The sequence below is a fragment of the Rattus rattus genome, chromosome 14 (genome assembly GCF_011064425.1).
Source record: "Rattus rattus isolate New Zealand chromosome 14, Rrattus_CSIRO_v1, whole genome shotgun sequence".
Lineage (NCBI taxonomy): Eukaryota > Metazoa > Chordata > Mammalia > Rodentia > Muridae > Rattus > Rattus rattus.
The window spans coordinates 7344407-7368650 of NC_046167.1; the positions used below are offsets into that span (position 1 = coordinate 7344407).

Consider the following 24244-nt stretch of genomic DNA (forward strand, 5'->3'; position numbering starts at 1 on the left):
ATAATCTAGTTGTGATGGCCTGACTTTCTCTACAGAGGATTCCCAGAGACCTCTGCGGCAGCTGCATTCTTGCATTTTAATCTCCATTGTTCCCAGCTATTTCATGAATAAAGCAATGACTAGCTATTACACACACACACACACACACACACACACACACACACACACACACACACACGAACTGCTCTTTAAAATCAAATCCTAAAAGGCACAGAGTATGATAGAGTAGAGCTTGGATTCTTCTATATTATAAAAAAATAATGAGCAGTTGATTGAAATCAATGATCCGGAATATCTACTTACCTCGATCTGGGTGGTGTTGTCCTGCCCGTCATCCAGTAGCAGATCGGGGAAGCCTCTGGACTCTGGAGAGTCTTGGCCCATGCTGGCTCGGTTTGTGTCTACAGCTTTAAAAGGGTCCACGTTTCTTTTCCACCGGTGGCTGTATGCTTGAGAGTCCACTTCCACCCCCTCTTCACTCTGAGGCAAGGTGTTTGCAACTTCATACTTCCAGTCTGAAAAAGATACAAGTGTGTTACCTCCAGGTGTGACTCTCTCTATAATACCTATTAGAGTAAAAATATATACACCTGTTGGTCATTAGAATAAAAATCAGACTTATCACAGTAAGACCAAATTACTACTCACATTAGAGTTGGTATGATAATGCGAGTGTTATGAGTTAATATAAAATGTGTCAGCAGGTTATATAGACTGCTTGGTCTACAGATGGCACTTAGGCTAGAGGAAGGGGGTCACTTGGGATATGCCTTTGATTAAAGGTTATACTTCATTCCCAATTCCTATCTTGCTCTTTCTGCTTCTTGTCTATCAGGAGATGAACAGACTCTTACCACATATGTCCCCATCACTATAATGCTGTATCCAAGAGCATGAGGAAATTCACGTATGTACCTATGAATTCCTGAAGTGAAATCTAAAGGTTCCTCAAACATATGGCACCACAGAAATGGATTGTTCTTCCCTCTGTGTGTGTCTGCATACAAGTGCACACACTTACACATGCACACGCACGCACGCACACACACACACACACACACACACACACAGAGAGAGAGAGAGAGAGAGAGAGAGAGAGAGAGAGAGAGAGAGAGAGAGTTGACAAAGCAAGATAGAAATGAAAGAGAACAGGAGAGAGGTATTTTCAGCTTACTTCAAAGCAAATTGAATGATGAATGTCAGAGCTAATTCTGACTTCGCATGACTAGTGCCAGGCTGTGAAGGTACAGCGATGTGCTTGAGTGGGTTAGAGCACATTTTCCTCCTGTAAATGGGCTAACCTATCTTGTCGTTTACAAGCCAGCCTTGGTTCATTGCCTGACTTATTTGATAAGCAGCACCCTCAAGAGGCGTCACAAATGTGCTTGTTCATTTGCACTGTCCTCACCTTGGGAACTTGTCATGGTGGGAAAGGCTGACATTGACTGGCATGTACAGAAATGGATGGGACAGTAAGGAGATCAAATCACAAAGGTATTTTCAAGCTATCTGCAGGGTCTGGCCCTGCTGACCCAGCTCATTCTACCACTACAGGAGGGGAAAATTAGATTTAATCATGACTCCTAGTCCTTCATTTCAGTAGGTCAGCAGGGGATGAAATACCATAAGGATTGAAAATTCAGTTTCCAAGCAAGAGGAACAGCCTTCTATGGAAACATTACCGAAAGATAGGGATCGGTAGCCTTTATAACTGGCCGGATATGGGTTCATGAAGGGCCAAGAGAACATTGATTTAATTATGGAGGCGATGTTCCCCTCAATCTAGGAACATTTTGTGAAAGGAAAGAGTGCTTAACACAGAGTATTATGCCACAGAATCAGGCACTCATAACTTCAAAACGAATAGGCCACAACCACCACTATATTTCACCAACCACCATGTCTGGACAGACCTTGTTTGGATGATCCTTCCAAACAAGACAGTGCAGTCTGCTTTCCCTGAGACATTAAAGATATTTGAGAGTCTGAGGTGTTGTTGAATGGAGTCCTATGAGAAGCCCTACCTTACATTCTTCATTGAGCCCTAGGAAGAATCATGAGTACAAAATTCAACAAATTTGCACAAGGAGAAATCTGGCGGCCAAGGAGAGAAAGGCAGGGCTGTGCTCATGTCCGTGAACTACATACCAAATGGGGCTCATATGCTCTGTAAATGGTTGCATAGGATTCCCCAGTCCCACTGCATATACTGAATGTTCAACAAGAAAATCTAGTTAGCTCTGTTGACATTATTATGGAAACATTTATTTTGAAAACATTCTCCCTCTGCCTGCCATTTGACAATGCTTCAATGTTCACTGACTGACTGAAGGAAGGAAAACAATACTGACATTCTCTTTGGCACAAGACCTTTAGTATCAGGCAGAAGTAAGCAAGCAGTGGGAGTGGACATTCTTTCAGATCTGTTGCTGTTTATGGGTCTGAGATAATTGACAAATTTTCTCTGCTTTTGTTACCCTGTGTTTTAGGTCATATTGGACATAGCTTACCTGCAAAGGCAAGCATCGCTTTCTAAGGATGTGTCTGGCTCTAAGAACGATGGTCCTAGGTAGAGCTACGCAAAGCCATTTTCTTGACTCACTCTTGTATCCTGCCTCATTATCAAAGACATATGAGGACCTATATAGCAAAATTAAGCAATAAAATTTTCTAACAACCAGATAAGACCTTCTGGCAAAAAGCTTAGGTCAACCTCAGAAATATCCATCTACCTCTCACGTAGGATGGTATGTCTCGGTGAGTTATGCCAAGCTGTTCCAAGTCTGCCCCTGCTCTTCCCTCCTCCCTTTCCACCTCTATTCTCGTCCCCTTCCTTCTCCTTCTCTCTTCTTTCCTTTTGATCCTTTTCAATTTTGCCATCCAATATAGTCTGGTCTGAAGTTCTGCCATCCTCCAGATTCAGCTTCCCTAGTGTCTGGGAATTCAGTTGCATGTTACTGAGCTAAGCATCTTGATTACATGAGTTAGGCTCACTCTGACGTTAAGTTTACCATTTCTTTTCTGAAAGATATATCACAACATATCACAACTCTTCCCATAATCCTCATTAGACCCACTAGCCTCTTTCAGGCACCCGGAATCTTAGCATAAGACGTGCACAGAATAAATATCAGCAAAAGAGACTCTTGTGTTGATTCTTTTTCTTAAATACCCTTCATTATTTCTTTTCATTCATTTTACTCTGGAGAATAAATAAAGGTGTTTCAGAACCTAAAGGCGATAATGTCCATATTTCTAATTTTAGGTGAAATCTGATTAATATGTTAAGTATCTATTTAGCACTCAGAATTAATCCTTTGCCAGACTGGGGGGCAGGGCAGCAGAAAGAGCAGAAAAGTTCTTGGCTGAAATATGCTTATATGACCACATGGCTTCTAAGTCAGGACTTCTGACAGTTTTGGCTTCATCTTTTTCTCACTGTTTAGTAATATCTACTTTATGTCACATTCTAATGATTTTATTTCAATATTTTGCAAGTAACCTACAATTATATGAAAAGATTTTGACCCCTTCTTTTGACTTGACTATTGTACATAAATGATACTCATAATACACATATGCCAAACTACCAGAAAGTAATTGTATGCTTAGACAAAAATCCTACAAAGTTAGGATTCATCACACCTGTAATTATTAACATATTCTACATAGTGGACGTTATGTGTGTTAAGGTATGTATATGCTTGTGTGCAGATGCATGAATGTGAGAATTTGTATGTAGTTGCATATGAATATAAGAGTACAGGCCAGAGGTTGACATTAAGTATCTTTCCCAATTGCTCTTTAACTCATTTTTGAGGCAGATTCTCACTCAACCTGAGCTCAGTGCTTTGGCTAGACTGATTGTCCAGCATGCCCTTGAGATGCTCTCAGCCACACCTCTATCATACTAGGATTACAGTCATGAGTCACTGCATGAACCTTTTAATGTGGGTCCTGGGGACTGAACTCAGGTGTCACACTTAAGCAGCAAGTAATTTATTGACTGAGCTATCTCTGAAACTCCCTTCTGCACTTGATAAATGAAGCAAGGTACCACTGAAATCCTCTGAAGGAACATTTAGCAGTTCTGCAGAAAGCATATTTACTGGCTGGAATCACCTGAGAAAGTATAGAAATATTTGGCTAAGGCATACTGCCATGTGACTATCAAGCTCAATTTATTTCAGAACTGAATAGAAAAATTCTATTAAATAAATGATATCCTTGGCTGTGTCAATAATGAACTCGCTACTGCAGTTGATTTGGAAGTTTTGACTGATAGCATTATTCAGCAAGGTAGCTACAGGAGATAAAGTTCCAAGGATGTTTTATTGAGGTGGATTAAGGGTTCTGAATGGGATCTAGCAGTCATAATTTATTAAGTTCTCGGGAGAGACTTTCTGCCTCCGTATGTGCTTCTTAGAATCCACCCAAGTGTAACATCCTCCAGACTCTTGTCCCAGGTACTCGTTCAACTCTTCCAGGAGGGTTTCCTGTTCCCACCACAGAGGATTTAAAATGCTGTACCAACAAGACCTATCTTCTACAGAGGCAAACCCAACCCCAAATCTTCAGGAAAGCTTACATGTCTCCCTCCAATTCCAGCTCATAAATGGTATTTATAAATGCATTGAGTTTTCTTCTGTAATACAGTCACTCTTCAAAGGTGAATCCTTTAAATACACCTATTATACATAACTCCCCTTGGGTAAGGCATTGTAAAAAAACTGTGTTAACGCAGCAAGCCCGGAACTTGCTCTCTTAAGCAAGGTCATGAACATGCTAGGCCCTTGGCTGTCTTCTGAAAACTTCCCGTGGGGAAAGAGTTCCTAATCAGTTACTGACAGGGTGTATCAGTGTCTAAATTACATAGGTGAATTATTCATGGTGAACACCTGCCCTCCTGTTGAGCATATCGGATTTGGGTATATACTAAACAATTAGAAAATACAGGAGTAGTGCCACCCCCAACAACAACAACAACTACAAACTTTTAGGAATTGTTGTTATAACTTGACTATGAAGGGTTTCCATAGGTTTCTGTACTAAAGACTTAGTTCCTAATGACAGCAATATTCAGGAGCGACTGGATCGAGAGACTGACCTCATCAGTGGATTAGACTATCAGTAGAGTCCTACTTGATTGGAGTAGTAACAGGTGGTGTAAATGTCAGGGGATAGAATCTAATTTGATGCAATATATTAATAGAAGCATAGCCTGAAGGAAATAATTTGTGCATGCTTGTCCCACCACCTTGTGTTGCTCTTACATTCCCTCCCTCCATCTCTCCCTTCCTCTCTCTATCTCCCCCTCCTCCCTCCATCCTTCTACCTTGTCTCTCTCACAATTTCCTCCTCCATGCTCCTCCTTTTGCTTCTAGTCAACATGAGGTGAACAGCTTTGCTTTACTATACTCTATTGTAATGTTCTGACTACCAACAGGTCCAGAAACAATCATAGTCTATAACCTTTGAAGCCATGGGCCAAAATAAATGTTTCTTCCTTTAATTCATCTTTCTCAGTGTTTCAGTCATTCGGGTGGACAGATGAGTAGTTCAGGGGGATTTCTAATTGATCCCCCTTTGCATTAACAACATCTTATGTGTCTTCATACTGTGTTGGTAGAGAAATGAAGTACCAATTGTTAACCCCAGTTTCTCAAGATATTATTCCATATCCTTTCCTTTTACCAAGTTCGCATTGAATCAATTTATTTTAAAAAGAAATTAAGTGAAAATGAATTAACACTGAATCGTATTGGTTGCCTCAGAATAGTGACTCTATTTTATGCAGTGTGTGCAGGTATGTGGATGGACATGTGCATGTTTTGAGAGTGGACTCTAAATACAAGCATGGGCACTGGCATATACTATCTGTTTATGATTATCAAATAGTTCAGTCTGATGGAAGAAAATGTTCAATCTGAGACAGAAGTGAATGAGGTACTTCAAAGCCTATGGCTAGGAACACATTCCAGGTTCTGCCTCTACCTCTCTCATTGCAAGATTCCTTTTGAATGAAGAACATTTGGTAAGTTAGGACTGCTATAAAAGATGAATTGGAGGGGTTGGGGATTTAGCTCAGTGGTAGAGCGCTTGCCTAGGAAGCACAAGGCCCTGGGTTCGGTTCCCAGATCCGAAAAGAACCAAAAAAAAAAAAGATGAATTGGATTGGAAAAATAGTAATTATTAAGAATGTGATCCAAATCATACACTGAGTATTTACATTGAACACTAGGGAGATTTAACCATTTTACTATAAAATGCAAGGATAAATGGACATACTAATTTCATAGACATAGAGGGTAAATTATTCTATATGCAAAAAGCCTTCATTAATAAAATTGAAGACAGCTTTATGTCAGGATGAGGTGGAGCACACTATGATTCCGACACTTGCGAGGCTAAGGTAAGAGTACTACAAGTTGGTAGGTGACTTGGACTGTGTGGTAAATTTCAAACAAGCCTTGGGTACAACTTTGTAATAATTCATTGATGTGTAAAAGATAAATAGAATAAACCTGCACTCATGGCTATGAACTAAGAATTGCTGTACAGTGCTTCTAGCAACACATAGTTAGTGTTACAGTGATCGTTAGTAATGAACTGTTAATCCATTTTACACATGAACTCTTTGATATCATGAGCAGGTGTGTGAGGCGCCTGGAAAAGCATCAGAGATGATTCTAGAGGCTCTTTCACAGTTTCTATCTAAGCTGCCTCTGAGTAATCTTTCCCAGGGTCAATTTATCAGCTTGTATCACAGCTTAGTGATAGAACCCCATAAAATAATCTAATGGAATATATAAGAAACATATACTATTCAAAACAGTCAAACAAGGCAAACAGTCATGCACATCAATGTAGCTAATTAAATTAAAGATATAGTGTTTCCACAAGATTATTGTGTTTTTCAGACCATACTGCATCATGGGGCCAGAACAACAGGACCATGATGGGTCTGTAATCTCAGCCATCATGACCTCAACCAGTAGGAGAGGACGTGTTCTTACAGTCATTTTGTTTCCTTTAGCTACAAAAGTCTAATATACTACTAGCATCCAAATGTATTATAAGTGTATTTTATTATATTTGAGGCCATATATTAGTCCATGCTTTGTTCAGGTTTTCTATATTATTTGTGAAAATTTTGTATGTATGTATGTATGTGTGTACATATAAGTACAATAAAAACTAAAACCATGTGTTTCAATACCTTTCCATTTCTGTTCATCATTAGGCATCTTAAACCCTTGTGTTTCCTGTGCTATGAATGACTGATCCTAAAATGAAGTCCAGGCACTGGAACCAAATCCCAAAGCATGAAAGGAATGACTGCCAGCCAGGGAAACAAAAGATTCTGTGAACAAAGATCAGTCATGGACAATAACACCTCCTGGGAAAGTATAAACTTCTGAACCAGAACCAGCCAGATGGAATCTATTGATATAATGGTACCCAGGGTCAGAAATAATGTCTAAATGCCCTGGGCCCAAATCACAGAGGGACATCTGGTAAACTCAGGCTGCCAGAGCAAGTCAGTCTCATCTCATGTTGTTATCACATCATACTCAATGGGTAGAGTAAAAGTCCACAATGGCTCACTGGTGAGCTCAGACTTACTCAGCCAATGACTAGAGGTCCTATTCAGCACATGACCTTCTATCTGTAAACTGCATTAAATCAGATAAGTTATGCCATTATACGACCAAATTTCTATAGCTTAAATGTCCTCAAAGTATTCTGGTGACTTTGCACGTTGACCAATAAAACTTAGTTCCTTCATCACGAATTTTTATCTCTGTCAGAGATTCTTAAAATACAGTAACTTGAAGTTTACTTGAATTACATGACTCTAGGAAAGTCTATCAACTTGGACGAGCATTTAATGATAGTATTAGAAGACAGAGCGTAACACATGTTCTTAGAGTTGTGATGCTATTTTTTCTGAGATCCATGTACACCATTCTGTAGTCAGAGCAGAATAATGCTATTGATCACTTTCCAAAAAGGAGGTGATATTTTATTTTATTCAAGAGCTAAGTGATGGAGGATTACCTGATTGGTTATGGAGGATACATACTAAGTCCCCGAGCAGCTGCCTAACTTCATCAACACTAACATCATCAAGTGCCTTTTCTATCTTTAATTAAGTGTTTATCAGGCACTATGACCATAACGTTTGAAGTTCTTAGCATCAATCTTAGCTTTTCTTTTTCCTTTACTAAGTCTTTTTACCTGATTGCTTTCTGAACTGTCAGGATCATTTATCTTGCTGTCTTGTACAATCATGAAATAAAACAGGGGCTCCTTGTGATAAGCTGGTATCCAAGATGCGAGGGAGGGCTACCCAGTGACTAATGGGCAGGTAATGTATACAGCGTGGGCATCCTGAACGAAGACATGATTTTTATTTCAGTCAGGGCAGAAATGGATGGTGTGAGAGTTTATAACGCCACTCAGACTAGGATGCAATTTGAAATACAGCCCAGTTAAATTGGGAATTTTTCATCTAATGATTTAAGTATGCCGATGATAACTTGGAAAAGAGAGTAAAACAAAACATATTATAATCTTTCATATTTTTCAGAAGTTCAAAGAAAGGCTATCAAAACTAGGCCATACTTCCAGCCACCTTCCTTGTCAGATCCTGACACAGTTGAGGTGACCCCACACTATCATCCTCTGTATCACCTTGTTATTCAGTCAATCTTGTTTCTTTGCTTAAAATTCTTAGCCTTGACTATTTGGATAAGTCAGATCATTTCTCAAGAAAATTAGACTCTGCCCTGCAAATTTTGTGCAATTTCCTATACTTTTCTCACCTCTTTTTTTATCGATGAGTTCCATTAACTAAATGATGAGAATTATAGTGGTATAATTTTAAAGCCCTTTGAAAGGTTCAAAGAGATTAGTGCAGCAAGAGAAAGCAATTTTCCCCAAGTTACCCTACTTCTCACATTTGATTCATATCCTTAATGAAATAAATCTTCACAGAGCCTTGGAATCATAAAGCAATGGACAAAGCCACCTAGCTTTGATTTTTCTTTCCCAAATAACTTTACAAAGAAGCTTCATGAAAAAAGAAACCAAAGGGAAAGCCTGTACTTCTGAATGGCAAAGACGACTGTGAAATGAAGGACCCTGAATGATTTGTCAGTCACAGGAAACAGTGCACAATTCCTTAAGCCAAATGGGTACATCGCTTTTGACACTTAAGTTTGAAATAATTTACTTACAAAACCAACTTCTATTCGTGATGTTGTTTTTAAATATTTATAAGCTAACTCCATCAAAGTTAGTAGTTTGCCCCATGACATTTATTATTAATTCAATATAGTATATATAGATGAAATATTTTCATATGAAAAAGTTTCTTTATTAAAACTTACAGGTTTTTTTTTTAATTTAAAAACAAATTATCTTTCAACTTGTCTGATTCCTAAGACTGGGAAAATGGCAACCCAGAAATTAAGGATATGTTGAGGAGCAGAAAGTCTGTATAAATCTGAATAAATCTAGTTAAGAAAGTTTTGCATTCCCAAACTGTATCATAGTCTTAAAATTAAAGTTTATGCTATTGAGGTAATAAGATTTATCCACCATTTGAGGAAAGAAAAGGACTTATATTTGATTTTAAACTAGCATTTACTCAAGCAGCAGTTTTAAAATAGAATTCCAGAGATTATCAAAAATGATAAAACTGTCTAGATATTGTCATGTCTCCCCAAAATGACAACACCTAATTAAACTGCATGATTGCCTGTGCTTACAATGATTATGTATTTTAATTAACATTATAATAAGCAACAATAAAAAAACCACATTATGAAAAAAAGAAATGAAGACAGAAAAACCTCTACTAAAATAAGATTTAGTTTTTTGTGGTATATTCCTAAAATATGCAAATGCTTGCTGGAGCATAATATTTTGGAGATGACATCATGTATTACATCTTCTGTTTTCCATATGGATAGGAATTGGGCATATGATAATTCTATAATCTTTTGAAGTTAAATTTTTATTTCTGAAACTTCAGACATAATCCCACATATTTATCTTGAGTCAATAGATACAAAAAGTAGACAGAAGCAGGTTCCTATGATTTTTAGAGGAAATTTTACTACATACAGATGAAATAATAAAAAGCAAGTATTAAAGCCAGTGTAAACTATCTAGGAAATAATTAGGTCAGCCCGGAGATGTATCAAATGCTTATATACCTTATTGGAATGTTTTCATCTCTCCAGGAAGATATGATTAGGAGGTATTTTGTGGTTTGTATTTTTCAGTTATCAGTAAGGTCACTGAGCCCCCAAATTCTAAGAAATACTCAGCTTCCATGGCAGTCGACCCCAAGATTACAGTTATGAAAATGACGGATATGGCTGAAATCCAAGGACAACTACTCTGAATTCATTGATTACAGGTCACATGAAGAGCATGCAGAAATATCTGAACCAAGAGTCCAAATTCTAAACAAAGGTAGAATGAGGGGTAAAGACTAGGATAAGAAATAAACTTACTGTTCTGCTACATACTTTCTCTTAACAGTAACATAACAAACAGAAATAAATCACCACACAGAACTCTGATCACGGATCTGGAGACAGTTATCTATATTTAAATTTTACGCTTTTTGACATCCAGATACGGATGCACATCACTTCCCTTCAGCATAAAGTCAGAGGGCTCGCAGTTGGTATAATAATAGGCTGTCAATGTGATTTACACCCAGAAATCAGGAACTGCTGAATCAGGAAAATGTAGGAACAAAGAAAAAGAAAACAACACTTCTTGTATGTTGTTACCGTGATTACAAATACGCATAAGATAATTTGGGGACATACTAACAGGGGACATGCATTTCTGGGACAACGGGTAGTCTGCTATGCACTCAGCCTATGGAAGTACAGTAAGCTGTAGGTATTTAGATGCTGCAACTGGGTGTTTTGCTTTTCCACATTCCTACCAAGTGAGGTTAACATTGCTAGGTCTGCCATTTAACAGTGAATTCTGGGTGATGACTTCATTCCAGTTTTAGCTCAATTAATGTGAGATGAAAAGTAGGCACCATCTGAACAGCAAAAGCTGGTAAATAATCACACACACACACACACACACACACACACACACACACACACACAATCTCTCTCCCCCCCCCCCCTCTCTTTCTCTCACTCTTCTCTACTTTCCACTTCAAATATCGTGATAACTAGCTATGCACACTCCAACACCAAAATGACTATCTTGTATTCCAATCCCATCCCGGTCCTGCCTGTCTGCTAGAATAAATGAGTTCACGTTCAAGTGTTTTCACTCTAGAGACATAATTTTCTTTCACAAATCCCCCCAAGGGAAGGCAAAATGCTTCGAGACAAACTTTCAAGTGCCCTGCTTATAGAGGATGACATGGGAATAGAGAAAAGAAAGCACGGCACTAAGTCCTTGTGTCAATTCGCATATGTCTCACATCTCACAACACACAGCTCAAGAGGGAAGGGTTCTGACATGGGTTTCTGTTAGGAATTATTTGGCTAAGAGACAGGTGAATTTTATAAGATTTTAGAACACCAACATCTTCCAATGTTATTTGGAATGTTTAGAGAATACTTTCTTCTTTTGTTACGTAGGGGTCAAATACTTCATGAAGCTTAATTAAGTCAGAAATATTTCTTTAGTTTGTTAAGTTAGTTACCCTCTTGTGTGTGTGTGTGTGTGTGTGTGTGTGTGTGTGTGTGTGTGTTTAAATACTGTGTGGAAAACTGATTTACTTTTCTATTTATATGTAAATTTCAGTTTCTAAATGTGGATTCAGGTGCACTCTGAGAATGCTAAAGATCCTTCTATCACACTCAAATTTACAATATGTTTACCAAGAAAGAGCCCTCACAAGTTCCAGGTACATGTGCCAATATCGGATGCATCAAGATATTCTGCAAAAGGCTTATCAAATATCCCATTGATGCACAACATGGCTCTTCATTCAGTTCATTGTAAAATCATTCGCTCACCCATTTATGAATCAACTTATTTCTCTTACCTGCCTCAGAGACTCTAAAGCCATAAGTGAGTTATGTCAAAGATGCTGCCATCACACTCACAGGCAGGAGTGAACTAAGTCCTACAGCCTGAGGGAAGGGGGCGGGGAGCAGGAGGCAGTATGGTCTGTCACAGGGGAGGGAAGCAGGCTGAAACTGCATCACCAGGGTGTTGTATAATACAGATACTGAATTGAGTGGTTCTCCCTCACAGGGAAAACCATCAAGAAGATTTAGGGAGGAAAAGGCAGGATCCGTGCGGAGCCTACTTTAAAAAGATTGACTCATTAATCACGACAGAATGGTCTGTGAGAGTAGATGTTGCTAGAACCTTAGGTTCAACTGGTAGAAATTTTAAAAAGCAAAATATTTTCTCCTCCGTCCATGGTCAGCAATGTCATAGAAGTACCAACAAGTTCCCTTGATGAGGTAACCAATTCCCACGTGAAAACAACCCATGCCCATATTATTCACTATGACAGCAGAATACTGAGCTTACATCAAAGGGTGAAAAAGAGAAGAAAAACATCCTAATCCATTCCAGACCCATTCTCCTGCTTTACGTTCCAAGAGGAATATTTCAGTTATCATAAAGGGAAGCAACATAATTGTCAATTATTTCATCTGGTTTGCAAAATGGAAAAGTCTGGCATATATCTTTGGGACCTTACATTAGTTCCTTATTTGCATATATCTTTTTGAAAAGTATTTTATCATATACTATTGACTGTTTTCCACAATACTCCTTGAGGAACATAGAGCAAGCTCATTATTCCGATTTTCTAATCAAAGGGAGCCAACTACAAGTAGCTAAAGAAATTCTGTGCCCCACCCGGCCCCACCTCCATCCACTAGAAAGTTGATCCCTCAGCCCAAGGATTTTGATGTCAGGTTCCATTTCGGCACCCACAGAAAAGCTAAGGGGACATTCAGTTTCGTTATCCTCTTTTGGTGAGGCTGATACTTATTTATTTTATCTCCACTCCAATCCATCATCATGTACTGTGACTTACAATGTCCAGCGTGAAGATGGAGAAAATGGTGGAAATCAGGAATAACCAGAAGCAGCACTGTCTTTGGAATGCAAATCAAACCAACATAGGAGGTACACCTGAGAGGCTCAAAAGAGTACTGTTTGCTTTTGCCTAATAAAATTGACAACCCATATGTTGGGTTTGGACAAAATGCTAAACCATGTCACAATAACAAGTTTATTACCTGATAGTTGATTCTTGCCTTTTACAACTGTAAACATTAATTAGAATGACAGGATAGATAGATAAGGTACTTAGGAAAATCTAGGATTCATTTCTCAAGTAAACACGCACTTCTTTGAACAGAAGAAGCATGTATGTTAAAATACAGATCTATCGCAGCATATCCAAAGTGGACTTAGAATTCAGCATCCAATGACCCACCCTGGGAAATGCTGCTCACAATCTAGTCCACAGGTCACATTTTGAGCATCCAAACTAGAGACAGGTTAAACCTGAGACTGCAGAAAATAATGAGAATCAAAGGCAATCGTGAAAGCAGTGGGAGACAGAAAGAAACAGAGCTGCACGAATATTCTATTCTCCATGAGGCTTTAGGTTCCTTGTAGTAGCTAAAATTACCGGAGAACCTATAACTATCATAGCACTTACGATCTTACCCTCTCTAGGTTCACTGGTCTAGTCCAGTGGTCAGTTCTCCCACTTGACTCTTACCTTCAGATTTCCAGTAGTCATTTAGTCTCTGAATATCAGAGAGCCATGACTATTCCTCTAGGCAAATTCGATGGAGGAACACTACTTCTTCCCTGTTTTAATTTTTTTTTTTCAGAGCTGGGGACTAAACCCAGGGCCTTGCGCTTGCTAGGCAAGCGCTCTACCACTGAGCTAAATCCCCAACCCCCCCTGTTTGTTTTATACAAGATAAATAGTATGTCTTTCTTCTTACCTTTGTAAATTAATTAAGAAATGAGTTAGATTAATAATAGATTTCAGCAATTACCTACTGGGGAACGGACTGCAATCATATATACTGCGGGTACCTGTTAGTATCAAGTGACTCACTCAATGAAGGTACAGATTTAGAACTTTACGTATTTTGATTAAATATGGGTTACCTAAGCAGACATGCTACTTAAGAAAAGAATTATAACATTAAATATGGTATTAATTCTTTTACATTAAAATATTGCAAAGAAAAAAGCCACTAGCATAAGACTATGTTAATATTGGAAAGACAACAGTTTCTGAGATGCTTATAAAGAGACTGAGGTGAACTTCTTATACAACATATTTAGATTTTAGCAGATTTACTAATTATAGAGACGAATTGGTTTTGTAGATCTGGAGTCCTTATATAAAGGAAAGCGTATAACACTTAAGTGTCTCCTAACAATATGAGTGACCATTTATGTTGAATGTGAGCTACATAATTTATTTCTTTGCATTCACCAAAATGTATAAAGAAGCTGTTGGTTGGTTTTTTGTTTTTTGTTTTTTTTTTGTTTGTTTGTTTGTTTTTTGATTTTGGAAAATGATATTCATTTTCAATTGAAAAATCTGTCTACTAGATTTTAATAGATAACTGAAAAAACTTTAGCCAGTGAGCAGGATTTCTGTTTCTGAATGAACCAAGAGTCACATTGCCAATCCTGATAAAAACTGTAAGCATCATTGTCACTCTCTGAGCATGGAACTCTGTACAACAAACTATAATGCTAGTGTGATTTTCTTTCAGGACCAATTTGAAATAAGCATCTCTTTACCAACTCTATTATTTTAAATAATTTTCTGATGGATTGATAGACAGCATTCCTTAGTGGTTTGTAAAGTAACAAAAAGGCACATGTTTAATTAACCACTACTGACCCAACCAGTCTGACTCTCAGTCAACAAAACCCACTTCAACCTGCCACAGTTTATAGACATGGTGGAGATAGTTCAATGGTCGGGGAAGTACGAAGACAGTATGAATCTAAGATTGTTCTTTGGAATGGAACTGTTGGTTAAACGAGGATTGAGTAAACACACTCATGAATTCGTGTCCAACTGAATGACGTTCAAGGCTCAGTTGTAACTCAAACATCATACATTGATACAAAAAGACAATGAACCAATGAACGTCAGAGGAAGGTATAAGAGCTTAGACCTTGCTCTCTGGGCGTCTGTTTCTTCACTTGTAGAACTGTACATAAACTATACTCTCTCTGATGTCTAAGATATCAAATAGAAATTGGAATAGACCACTCTAATTGGGTCAAAGTGCATTGCCTCTTCAATGAGGCATAACAAGTTTTAATTTAACTTTAAAAGAAATAACATGTAGTTTCCCTGGAATCCGATGTCAAACGCAGCTAAGAAACAAACAGCAAAACTTTAATTCTTACACACTTCTAATGATTTCTGTAACAAAACTCATCGCATGGCCGTCCTCATTTTGAAGTCAGTGAGATGTGTTTGCTCTTGTTCATTCAGTCTTAATGAAATAATTAAAATGATAAGTAATAAATGATAGACAAAACAGATTTCATAAAACCAAATTTATGGCCTGAATGTTTGGCTGTATTTGGAAATGGAGATTATAAGGAAATATTTAATGGAAAACAATGAAGTCATAAGGTTGAGTCCCTAATCAATATTATTAGTGTCCTCTTTAAAGAGACCCTTCAGAAATTACCTCTCTATATCTCTGCCTCTTTTCCTATTCATCCAAACATCAAAGAAAAGATACACTGAAGTAGCACATGAAGAAACAAAGTGGGGGAATCAGTGAGGACAAACCCAGGAGGGACCCAATCAGCCTGCCGCTGTATACCTGTGTTCAACCCTGATGTCCACAGCCTGCTAGAGCCATGCCCAAAAGAAAGGCCGAGGGGATGCTAAAGAGGACAAAGCCAAGGTGAAGGACAAGCCACAGAGAAAATCTGGTAAACCTGTTCCTCTAAAGCCAGAGCCCAGGCCTAAAAAGACCCTGTGGAGAAGGGAGAGAAGGTTCCCACGGGGAAGAAAGGGAAAGCCAATGCCAGTGAGGATGTGAGTAATCCTAGAGAAAATGCAGATGCTAACACAGACCAGGCACAGAAGGCTGAAGGTGCTGGAAATGCCGAGTGATGTGTGTGCATTTTTGATAGCTGTGAACTATTTTGATAACTGTGAACTATTTTTTATCAAGTTTTATAAAAATGCAGAATTTGGTTTTACTTAAAAAAAAAAACTGTATTGTTAGCACACAGAACACTTCATTGTTGGAGGTGGGGGGAATCATGTGTTACTAACAAAATATCGCCCACGCTGGATTGAGGACAGAACACCTCTTTCCTTGATAAGTTTGAAAGGCTCCTGTTGGTTTCCAGGAGAGACATCCCCACCTTGCGTAGGTGGCCACCAAGGGAAAAAAAAGGCCTTGTGGTCAGGAAAACTCTAAATTCATTTTAATATCCTGTTCCCTCTGTACCATCAACATAGACTTAATTCCCTTAAAGCCTGTTGGAACATCACACCCAAAATTGGTTTTCTGATTTATTGGGCGATGTGGACTTTGCAGTAACTTCGAGTGTTCTCAGATAGCTGGTTCCTTTTATAAAAGATTGAGGCTCTTCAGACTGATGAGTCTGCCATGTTCAGTTCCTGACAGTCAGGGTCGGCTTGTGGAAAGTTGTTAAGCACCATCCTTAATGTGAAATGTCAACCCTCACTCTGAGCTACTTTCCCTTTCCCCTTTTCAGAGCATTGAATGAAGATTTCCTTGGGTTTTACAGTGGCTTTCTGACTTTGGTAGTCTATACAAGAAGGGAATTTGGAAGTTCTTGCATATTGTTGATTGTCTGCCCAAGTCTTGCCTGATATACCATGATTGTTTATGAAAAGTGTTCATAAAGCTGGTTACAGTTTAAAAAAGGAAAAAGAAACGAACTGGCTACATTCAGGAAATCCTTGCAAAAGCGTGCGTTTGTTCTAGTTTTGTCTACGGACTTATAGCCTCACTATTAATGGAGAGTAAATGTCTGCTGTATAACGCACCACACTCTGAATGTTCAGTTAGGGTCTCCAGGCTGCAGCTGTTCAGAATAACAGTAGTTCTTTCACATATAATACACTGATCATAGTTAAAACAAAACAAAACAAAAAAGCTTTCACAAACTTTGTTCACTATGGGACTCTCCCTTCTTCATAATATTTTCAGAATGCTTTCAGTGTATCTAAAAATTTGGAGATGAAAGCCTGTGTGGCACTGTATTTGTCATTGTGTGATGGCAGCATGGTATGCCCTGAGCTGAGCTCTGAACTTGGCATGAGCTCCTCAGGTCCTTTCAGGGAAGCTTAAGCTGCTGTGCATCGGTCCAGCAGCGCCTCTCTCTGCGACAACGGACAGAACAAGCAAGCAAACCACCAAAACCCACATCAGCCACTGCCACTTACCAACCGAATTCTATGGCGTTTGCTCTGACCTAAATGCTGGGACACCGCTCTCCAATGGCAATGCAGAAAGTTCAGCTACACAATGTTAAGAGATGGGAACCGAGATGGATGTCTCATGGGTGAGAGCAATAGCAAGTGAGATACTGAATGGAGTGAGTCTGTCCCTCTCTCAGGTGAGGGTCCACTGAGGAGCTTGATTTAAGGAGAACAGAATTTGCTGTTTGAAGACACAGACTCTTGCAACTTGGCGATGAACCCCAACACACACACACACACACACACACACACACACACACACACACACACACACACACATGCTTCACACACACACACACACACACACACACACGTGAGAAATAAATTTCTGTTATTTAGACGTTGCGTAATCTTAGATGTTTCATTATAAAAACTTCCCTTGAGATAAAAAGAATGACCTATTGTTTCTACCTGTATAAACTGGATATACCCGATAACCAGTTTTTCAGCAGGTGATGGTTCAGTTCCTCACTTTGTGGCAATGTGAACTCCGTGTCCCCACTTCCTAGAATAAACTTACCTCTGGGCATGTTCACCACAAAGAAGTTGGTAAACCTTGATAAGCCACACTGATTTAGGAACTTGGTACTCGGCTGGATCATTCTCCAGTCGAGTATTTGTCATAAGAAAAAAACAAAACTCCTTTTTGGAAAACGTGGCTCTATTTCCTGGGAAGTGTCATCGTATTCTGTGTGTCAGCTGAAGTAATATCAAAGCATCTCAAGTGCCGTTCAAATTTTCTTTGATGATTTTGATAGTGCCTGGTGCCTCTTATTTCAATTTTAATTTGCTAAACTGTTGACACAAGGGGCATACAAGAGAGAAGCATAAATGGCAACTTGTTGACATGGCTTCTCTTTTATAGCAAAATGATTTCTTTTATCTCTTTTACACTAACATCCATGTATCATTGTAGTATTCTAGCTGAAAGTTTTGGCAAATTGACAGATTCTAGGAAGTTTTCTCTGGAAGGAATCTTACACTCTTCTGTACTGAACTAAAATTCATCAAATGTTTAAACACAAGGCAGATGTTCAGTTACATGTGCATTGTCGTGTGTGTGTGTGTATGTGTGAGAGCATGTGTGTGTGTATGTGTGAGAGCATGTGTGTGTGTGTATGTGTGAGAGCATGTGTGTGTGTGTATGTGTGAGAGTGTGTGTGTGTGTGTGTGTGTGTGTGTGTTGGGGGATTCATAGGCCAAGTTGCTAAGAGTCTGTGTCTTCAAACAGCAAATTCTGTTCTCCTTAAATCAAGCTCCTCAGTGGACCCTCCCATGAGAGAGGGACAGACTCACTCCATTCAGTATCTCACTTGCTATTGCTCTCACCCATGAGACATCCATCTCGGTTCCCATCTCTTAACATTGTGTAGCTGAACTTTCTGCATTGCCATTGGAGAGTGGTGTCCCAGCATTTAGGTCAGAGCAAACGCCATAGAATTCGGTTGGTAAGTGGCAGTGGCTGATGTGGGTTTTGGTGGTTTGCTTGCTTGTTCTGTCCATTGTCGCAGAGAGAGGCGCTGCTGGACCGATGCACAGCAGCTTAAGCTTCCCTGAAATGACCTGAGGAGCTCATGCCAAGTTCAGAGCTCAGCTCAGGGCATACCATGCTGCCATCACACAATGACAAATACAGTGCCACACAGGCTTTCATCTCCAACTTTTTAGACACACTGAAAGCATTTTGAAAATATTATGAAGAAGGGAGAGTCCCACAGTGAACAAAGTTTGTGAAAGGTTTTTTGTTTTGTTTGTTTTGTTTCGTTTTAACTAAGATCAATGTATTATACGTGAAAGAACTATTATTATTCTGAACATCTGCAGCCTGGAGACCCTGGTAGTTCTAGTGTCGATTTCTTCTCACTGGCATACAAACATTTAGAAATGTATTCATACATGCAAACAAATGCATGGCTATAAAGGCCACCAACAGCATCATATCCATCTACCTCATTTGCCTTGGAAGAAAAAGGGGAAACAAATTTTCTATACATTTATTCACAACTTACCATCCCCATATTCAATGGTCAATAATGTGGCCCTGCAAGTATTTCTCTCTCTCAATTTCACAGTTTTCCTCACTATTTACTAAAGACCAGATCCAATTATATATATTTTTAAATTTCTATGTTATGTTTTCTGTGGACTTATTATTGTTCATTACCAGTAAGTTCTTCTATAAAATCCTCCAGACCCACTCCCTTCTGTTTCTGGCCTACATTCCTCATGTAAGTTTTTCTCACCACACAGAGATCTTCCTAATACAGTGAGCACCAAGATAATTTGTTTTTCCTCTGACTCGGAGTCAGGGAAGGAATGGTCATGGGTTTGTGAAACATGGCCTCTCTGTGACTTCATATTTCCGAGTTAGTGCTGCTTTCTGCCAACGTTTGAGCCACAGACTGGCTGACAGCCCTGTCCCAGCCACATAACCCACTAGCTGGTTGAGGAAGTAACAATTTACATTTTGTGGTGCAATGAGGAGCTAGCTTTAAATTGATATTGTTGAGGATTGTGGATCAACACGTAATATCAGTCACTTATCTACTTCTCCTTGGAAATGAGAAATACATCCCATTTAATAGAACACTCCTAGAATGTAGACACTTTGACTTGGCCTTTCCAAAAGATAAGCCAGTGATATTCTACATCCATTCTACTTTCCTAAACTTTAGATGCCAAAAGAATCATACTAAAACTCTGGGCAATTAAATGTACTCTACCTTGACTTGTAAATTTTACAAGTTCATCAAAGGTAACTGTGATGAATCGAGTCTTACCTTGAGAGTTGCGTTGAGGAGAACAGGTGTTCTAATTTTAGATATCTTTGCTTCTATGGGCTATCTCTTTCAGCTTGTTAGCCTTTCTCATTCATTCTCTTGCTGGTTGTTTTGAGTGAGGATGGGGACAAGTAGTGCTCTCCCAGGGAGCTCAGGCCCCATAATGATAGCTTTCCACCAGACAGTGCTTATTAATGGTTGTTTTCTGACTTTATGGCCGAAGGGCTACCATTCCTGAACCACTTCCTCTCTGACTGGCAATTTCTTAGCAAAAGGAAAGTCCACTATTGTACCTCTTTTTTTTCCATTGTAGCAGTCGAGGGGCAAATGTGAGCCCTTTGCCTCTGACTCCACAGCAGAATCCAAAGAGATTTTTTTCAAGTTCTTTTGCTCGCAAACTGTAGGTGAAAAGAGCAATTAGAAATTTCCACTTAGAAATTAAGAGGCTGTCAGTTTGAAAAAGCAGCCTTTTTTTTCCCCCTACCACCACAATAAAGAGAATGATAGCATAATTCTTGCACTGGCCTAAGTGTCGGATCATTGACTATCAGGTCTCTGTGAAGATGTTAATTCTCAGTTCTCAAAGAATATCAAACAATAGAACATCCCCATTGACTGCAAATAATATTTCCACAAAACTCTTTAGCATGAATGGCAAAGAAAATTAAAATTCAGACTCATTTAAATAATTATGGTTCTAACTAGAATTCCAAATGTTTAGTTCTGGGCCAAAAGAGCCCGTACTTTGATCATCACATAAAGGTGATGAGACTTTAACAAATGTATAATACCAGTTTAAACAAGTTTGTTTTATTTCTTTCTTAACTTTGGTTAGCCACTGTATGTAGAGAGTGTTTTTAAAATGTATTGCTTTGTGGGTGGTAGAAAAGTACCTGGAGGACATTAATTAGCTCAGATTATTTAATTGATCAATTAAATGCTACTTCCTTTCCCTTTATTGTGTTGAATAAAAATCCAGGCTGTTCATGTCTTCCCTCTACTGAAACAACTTCACTCTGCCCCTGCATCTTTTAGTCTCTTATTTACTTAATTTCTTAATTCCTGTCACTGTTGTTAGACACATCTAGGAAATGTTGTGACCTGACCAACATCTTCTAGAGAATAAGTGTTGAGACAGGTTGCGATAATCAAGGCAACAATAATTTATATCTCCGCGCAGCATTCAAACCTTGTAGCTAGAAAGAATTGCTTCCCAACATTTGGTGCAATTCTTGAAGAATACTCCCTCAATGTCTCCTCCACATCGCTGCTTATACTTAGCAAGTCTCCCTTCACCTGTGCTGCTCCTTAGGTCCCAGGTCAAGATGCCCAGCTTCATTACACATTCAAAAAGTCTTTTCTCTCCTTGTCTTGGCCATTAACATGCTGACTTACACTGATGTAATCATATCTTCCCTGACTTTTTGGATGGGCTAAGTCAACTTGTTATGATCTCAGTATAAACACATCACTACATAACATATGAATAATGTATGTCAGGATATGGGTGAGAAAGATGTGACAAGCAAAAGCCCAGGACAACATTGGATTCCCTTAATAAACCCCTGGTTGTGAAAATACCCAGTGCATTTCCTATACCCAGGTCTTCACTGTTCTTTATCGTATACTTTCTAGATTATGATAAGTGACCTCCATTCCCTATCCTAGTCACCTACCCACAAGGCTTTTCGACTGTTCTCTATTGCCTAAGAGACCACACACCTTTGTTTAAGGCCTCCGGTTTCCTTTGTAACTTTATTATGTTTAAACATTTTTTTATATTTAATTGGGGGGTTGTATATTTCAAGACACAAATCTGTAGAGGTCAGAAAACTCCTCAAATCCCTGGGTCATTCCTTCCACAGGCTAGAACCAAGATAGAACTCAGGAATTCCAACTTAATAACAAGCACTTTACCTGCTTCGCCATTCTACTGACTTTTTAATTTATGTATTATGAGGTTAAGTGAATAATGAATGACCTTTGTGGCAAAAAAGAAATGTTGACTGACCCAGAGTCTGTACAACTCATTCCTGATAAAAAGGAACCTAGCTCAGTAAACAGAGGTATATATCTATATCTATATCTATATCTAGATAGATAGATATAGATATATAGGTAGATATAGATACACACACACACACACATATATATATATAGTTAGCTATATATATATATATACATACATACATACATACATACAGTTAACTGTGAGAATAAAGATCAGCCCATGCTCTTGGAAACTTGCTCACCAATAATGATTAGTATATAAAAATATCAGCTCATGATTCCTCACACTCTGTAAAAATTTAATAGAAGCAACTAAGAGCTAAGTAGCAAAATAAACAAAAAATGATGAATTGGTATATTTCAACAATTTCTCTTACATAAAATGATCACAATTTATTGTACTTTGCAAGAACCACACATGTTTAAGAATGGCATCTACAGAAAAATGCCTCTACTCTCTCCAAATTAAGAATAAATCAAAGTAGTTTTTTTTTAAACTGGCAGAATATTAGGTTATTTACTCTGTGTGCTCCAAGTTAGCAATGGCTACGGTATGAAGTCTAAGAGATTAGAAAAATTCAAACAGAGTGTCCCTTACCAAAAACTTTTAAAAGGCTTAAATTCATATGAAGAGTTGAATTTTCAAAGAATGAGAACCTGAGTTCAATTCTCAGAAGCTACATAAAAAACATGGAATCTGTACTTGCCATCCCACCACTGGGGAGGAGCCAGCAGAATCCCAGAGGCTCAAGAACAAAGGAGCCTCTTCTACTCAGTAATCCCCAGGGCAGGAGTTAGACTCTGAACATGGATGACTGTGGCAGTGGCTCAGCAAGAGCGCTTGCTGTGCAAGCTTGAAGAAACCATATGCAAATCCAAGATGGCCACAAGGCACGTCTATCCCAACAATGGAGTTACAGAGACAGGAAGATTACTCCAAGTATTAATGGAATTCATTGGCTATCCAATTTAGCCAAAGTCTGGCAATTTTCAGGTCAGAAAGAGACCCAGTCTTAAGAGAATGAGAGAGTTGATAAAGACATGTAACTTCGTCCTCTAGCTTCTACAAGCAAACCCATGGAAACATGCACACCTTTGCACACACATTTATATACATACATGTATATATGTCCATGCACACATGTATACAAACAAACACATACACACACACACAGAGAGAGAGAGAGAGAGAGAGAGAGAGAGAAATTTCCTCTTGCCTCCAAATGCATGTACACACATGTGCTCTGTGTACATGCACAATCATATATGCACACAAATACACAAAAGAATGTTAATACCATATCTATAAACTACCCAAAGATATCCATTGGCTATTAGGTGCTTCTGCTTCTCTCATATGAACTGAACTGAAAATATCACTGCCATTTCTCAATACACTCAAGGTCTCTAAACTTTAAGGAGAACCAAACTTAAGATTATGATTTTGATTAGGCAGCTGATACATACAATACCTGAAGACCATCATGACCAGAAAGCTATTCTTAATATATCAACCATTCCTGACCTGAAAAATCTATCAGGTCACAAGCCAGAGGCTTCACAAATTTGGAATGCAAAATTGATTTTGGTGTTTTCGATGACAGATTAATGTCTAGTAGAAAATAATGCAACATGTGTTGATAAAATGTCTCCTGCCTTAGAGGAGACAGTAGGAGACAGAGGCCATCTAATATACAAAAATGGAACAAAATTTAAATGGTACCACCTCCACTTAGAGCTCTTTTATTTAGACTACAGTTTTTGCTTCTTTCTGTAACAAACTTGCATTCTGAAGTCTTCTATGTTACCATGCACAAAAGAGGGGGAATATAAGTAAATAAAGTGTGAACTGTATGCTATCTACTGTTCTTTGCCTTCGTATAATATCAAGTTCTCATAACGAAGTATTTCAAGCCATTTGAGGTTTCCCTAATATTTGTATCCTGCTTTACAAACAGTCTTA

The 24244-nt window shown here is 38.6% G+C and overlaps 1 protein-coding gene and 1 pseudogene across 1 annotated transcript in view; one reads left to right on the forward strand and one right to left on the reverse strand.

Moving 5' to 3' along the window:
* Positions 1–1424, reverse strand: part of Plxdc2 (plexin domain containing 2) — a 186248-nt gene extending 184824 nt beyond the window's left edge. Inside the window, exons 1-2 of the mRNA XM_032885180.1 lie at positions 1409–1424; positions 304–590 (exon numbers count right to left, since the gene is read on the reverse strand). Of these exons, the coding sequence (XP_032741071.1) occupies positions 304–590; positions 1409–1424 (303 nt within the window). The remainder of the gene's footprint in view (positions 1–303; positions 591–1408) is intronic.
* An 11649-nt stretch (positions 1425–13073) lies between these two features.
* On the forward strand, positions 13074–16147 carry LOC116883926 (annotated as a pseudogene).
* The last annotated feature ends 8097 nt before the right edge of the window (positions 16148–24244 follow it).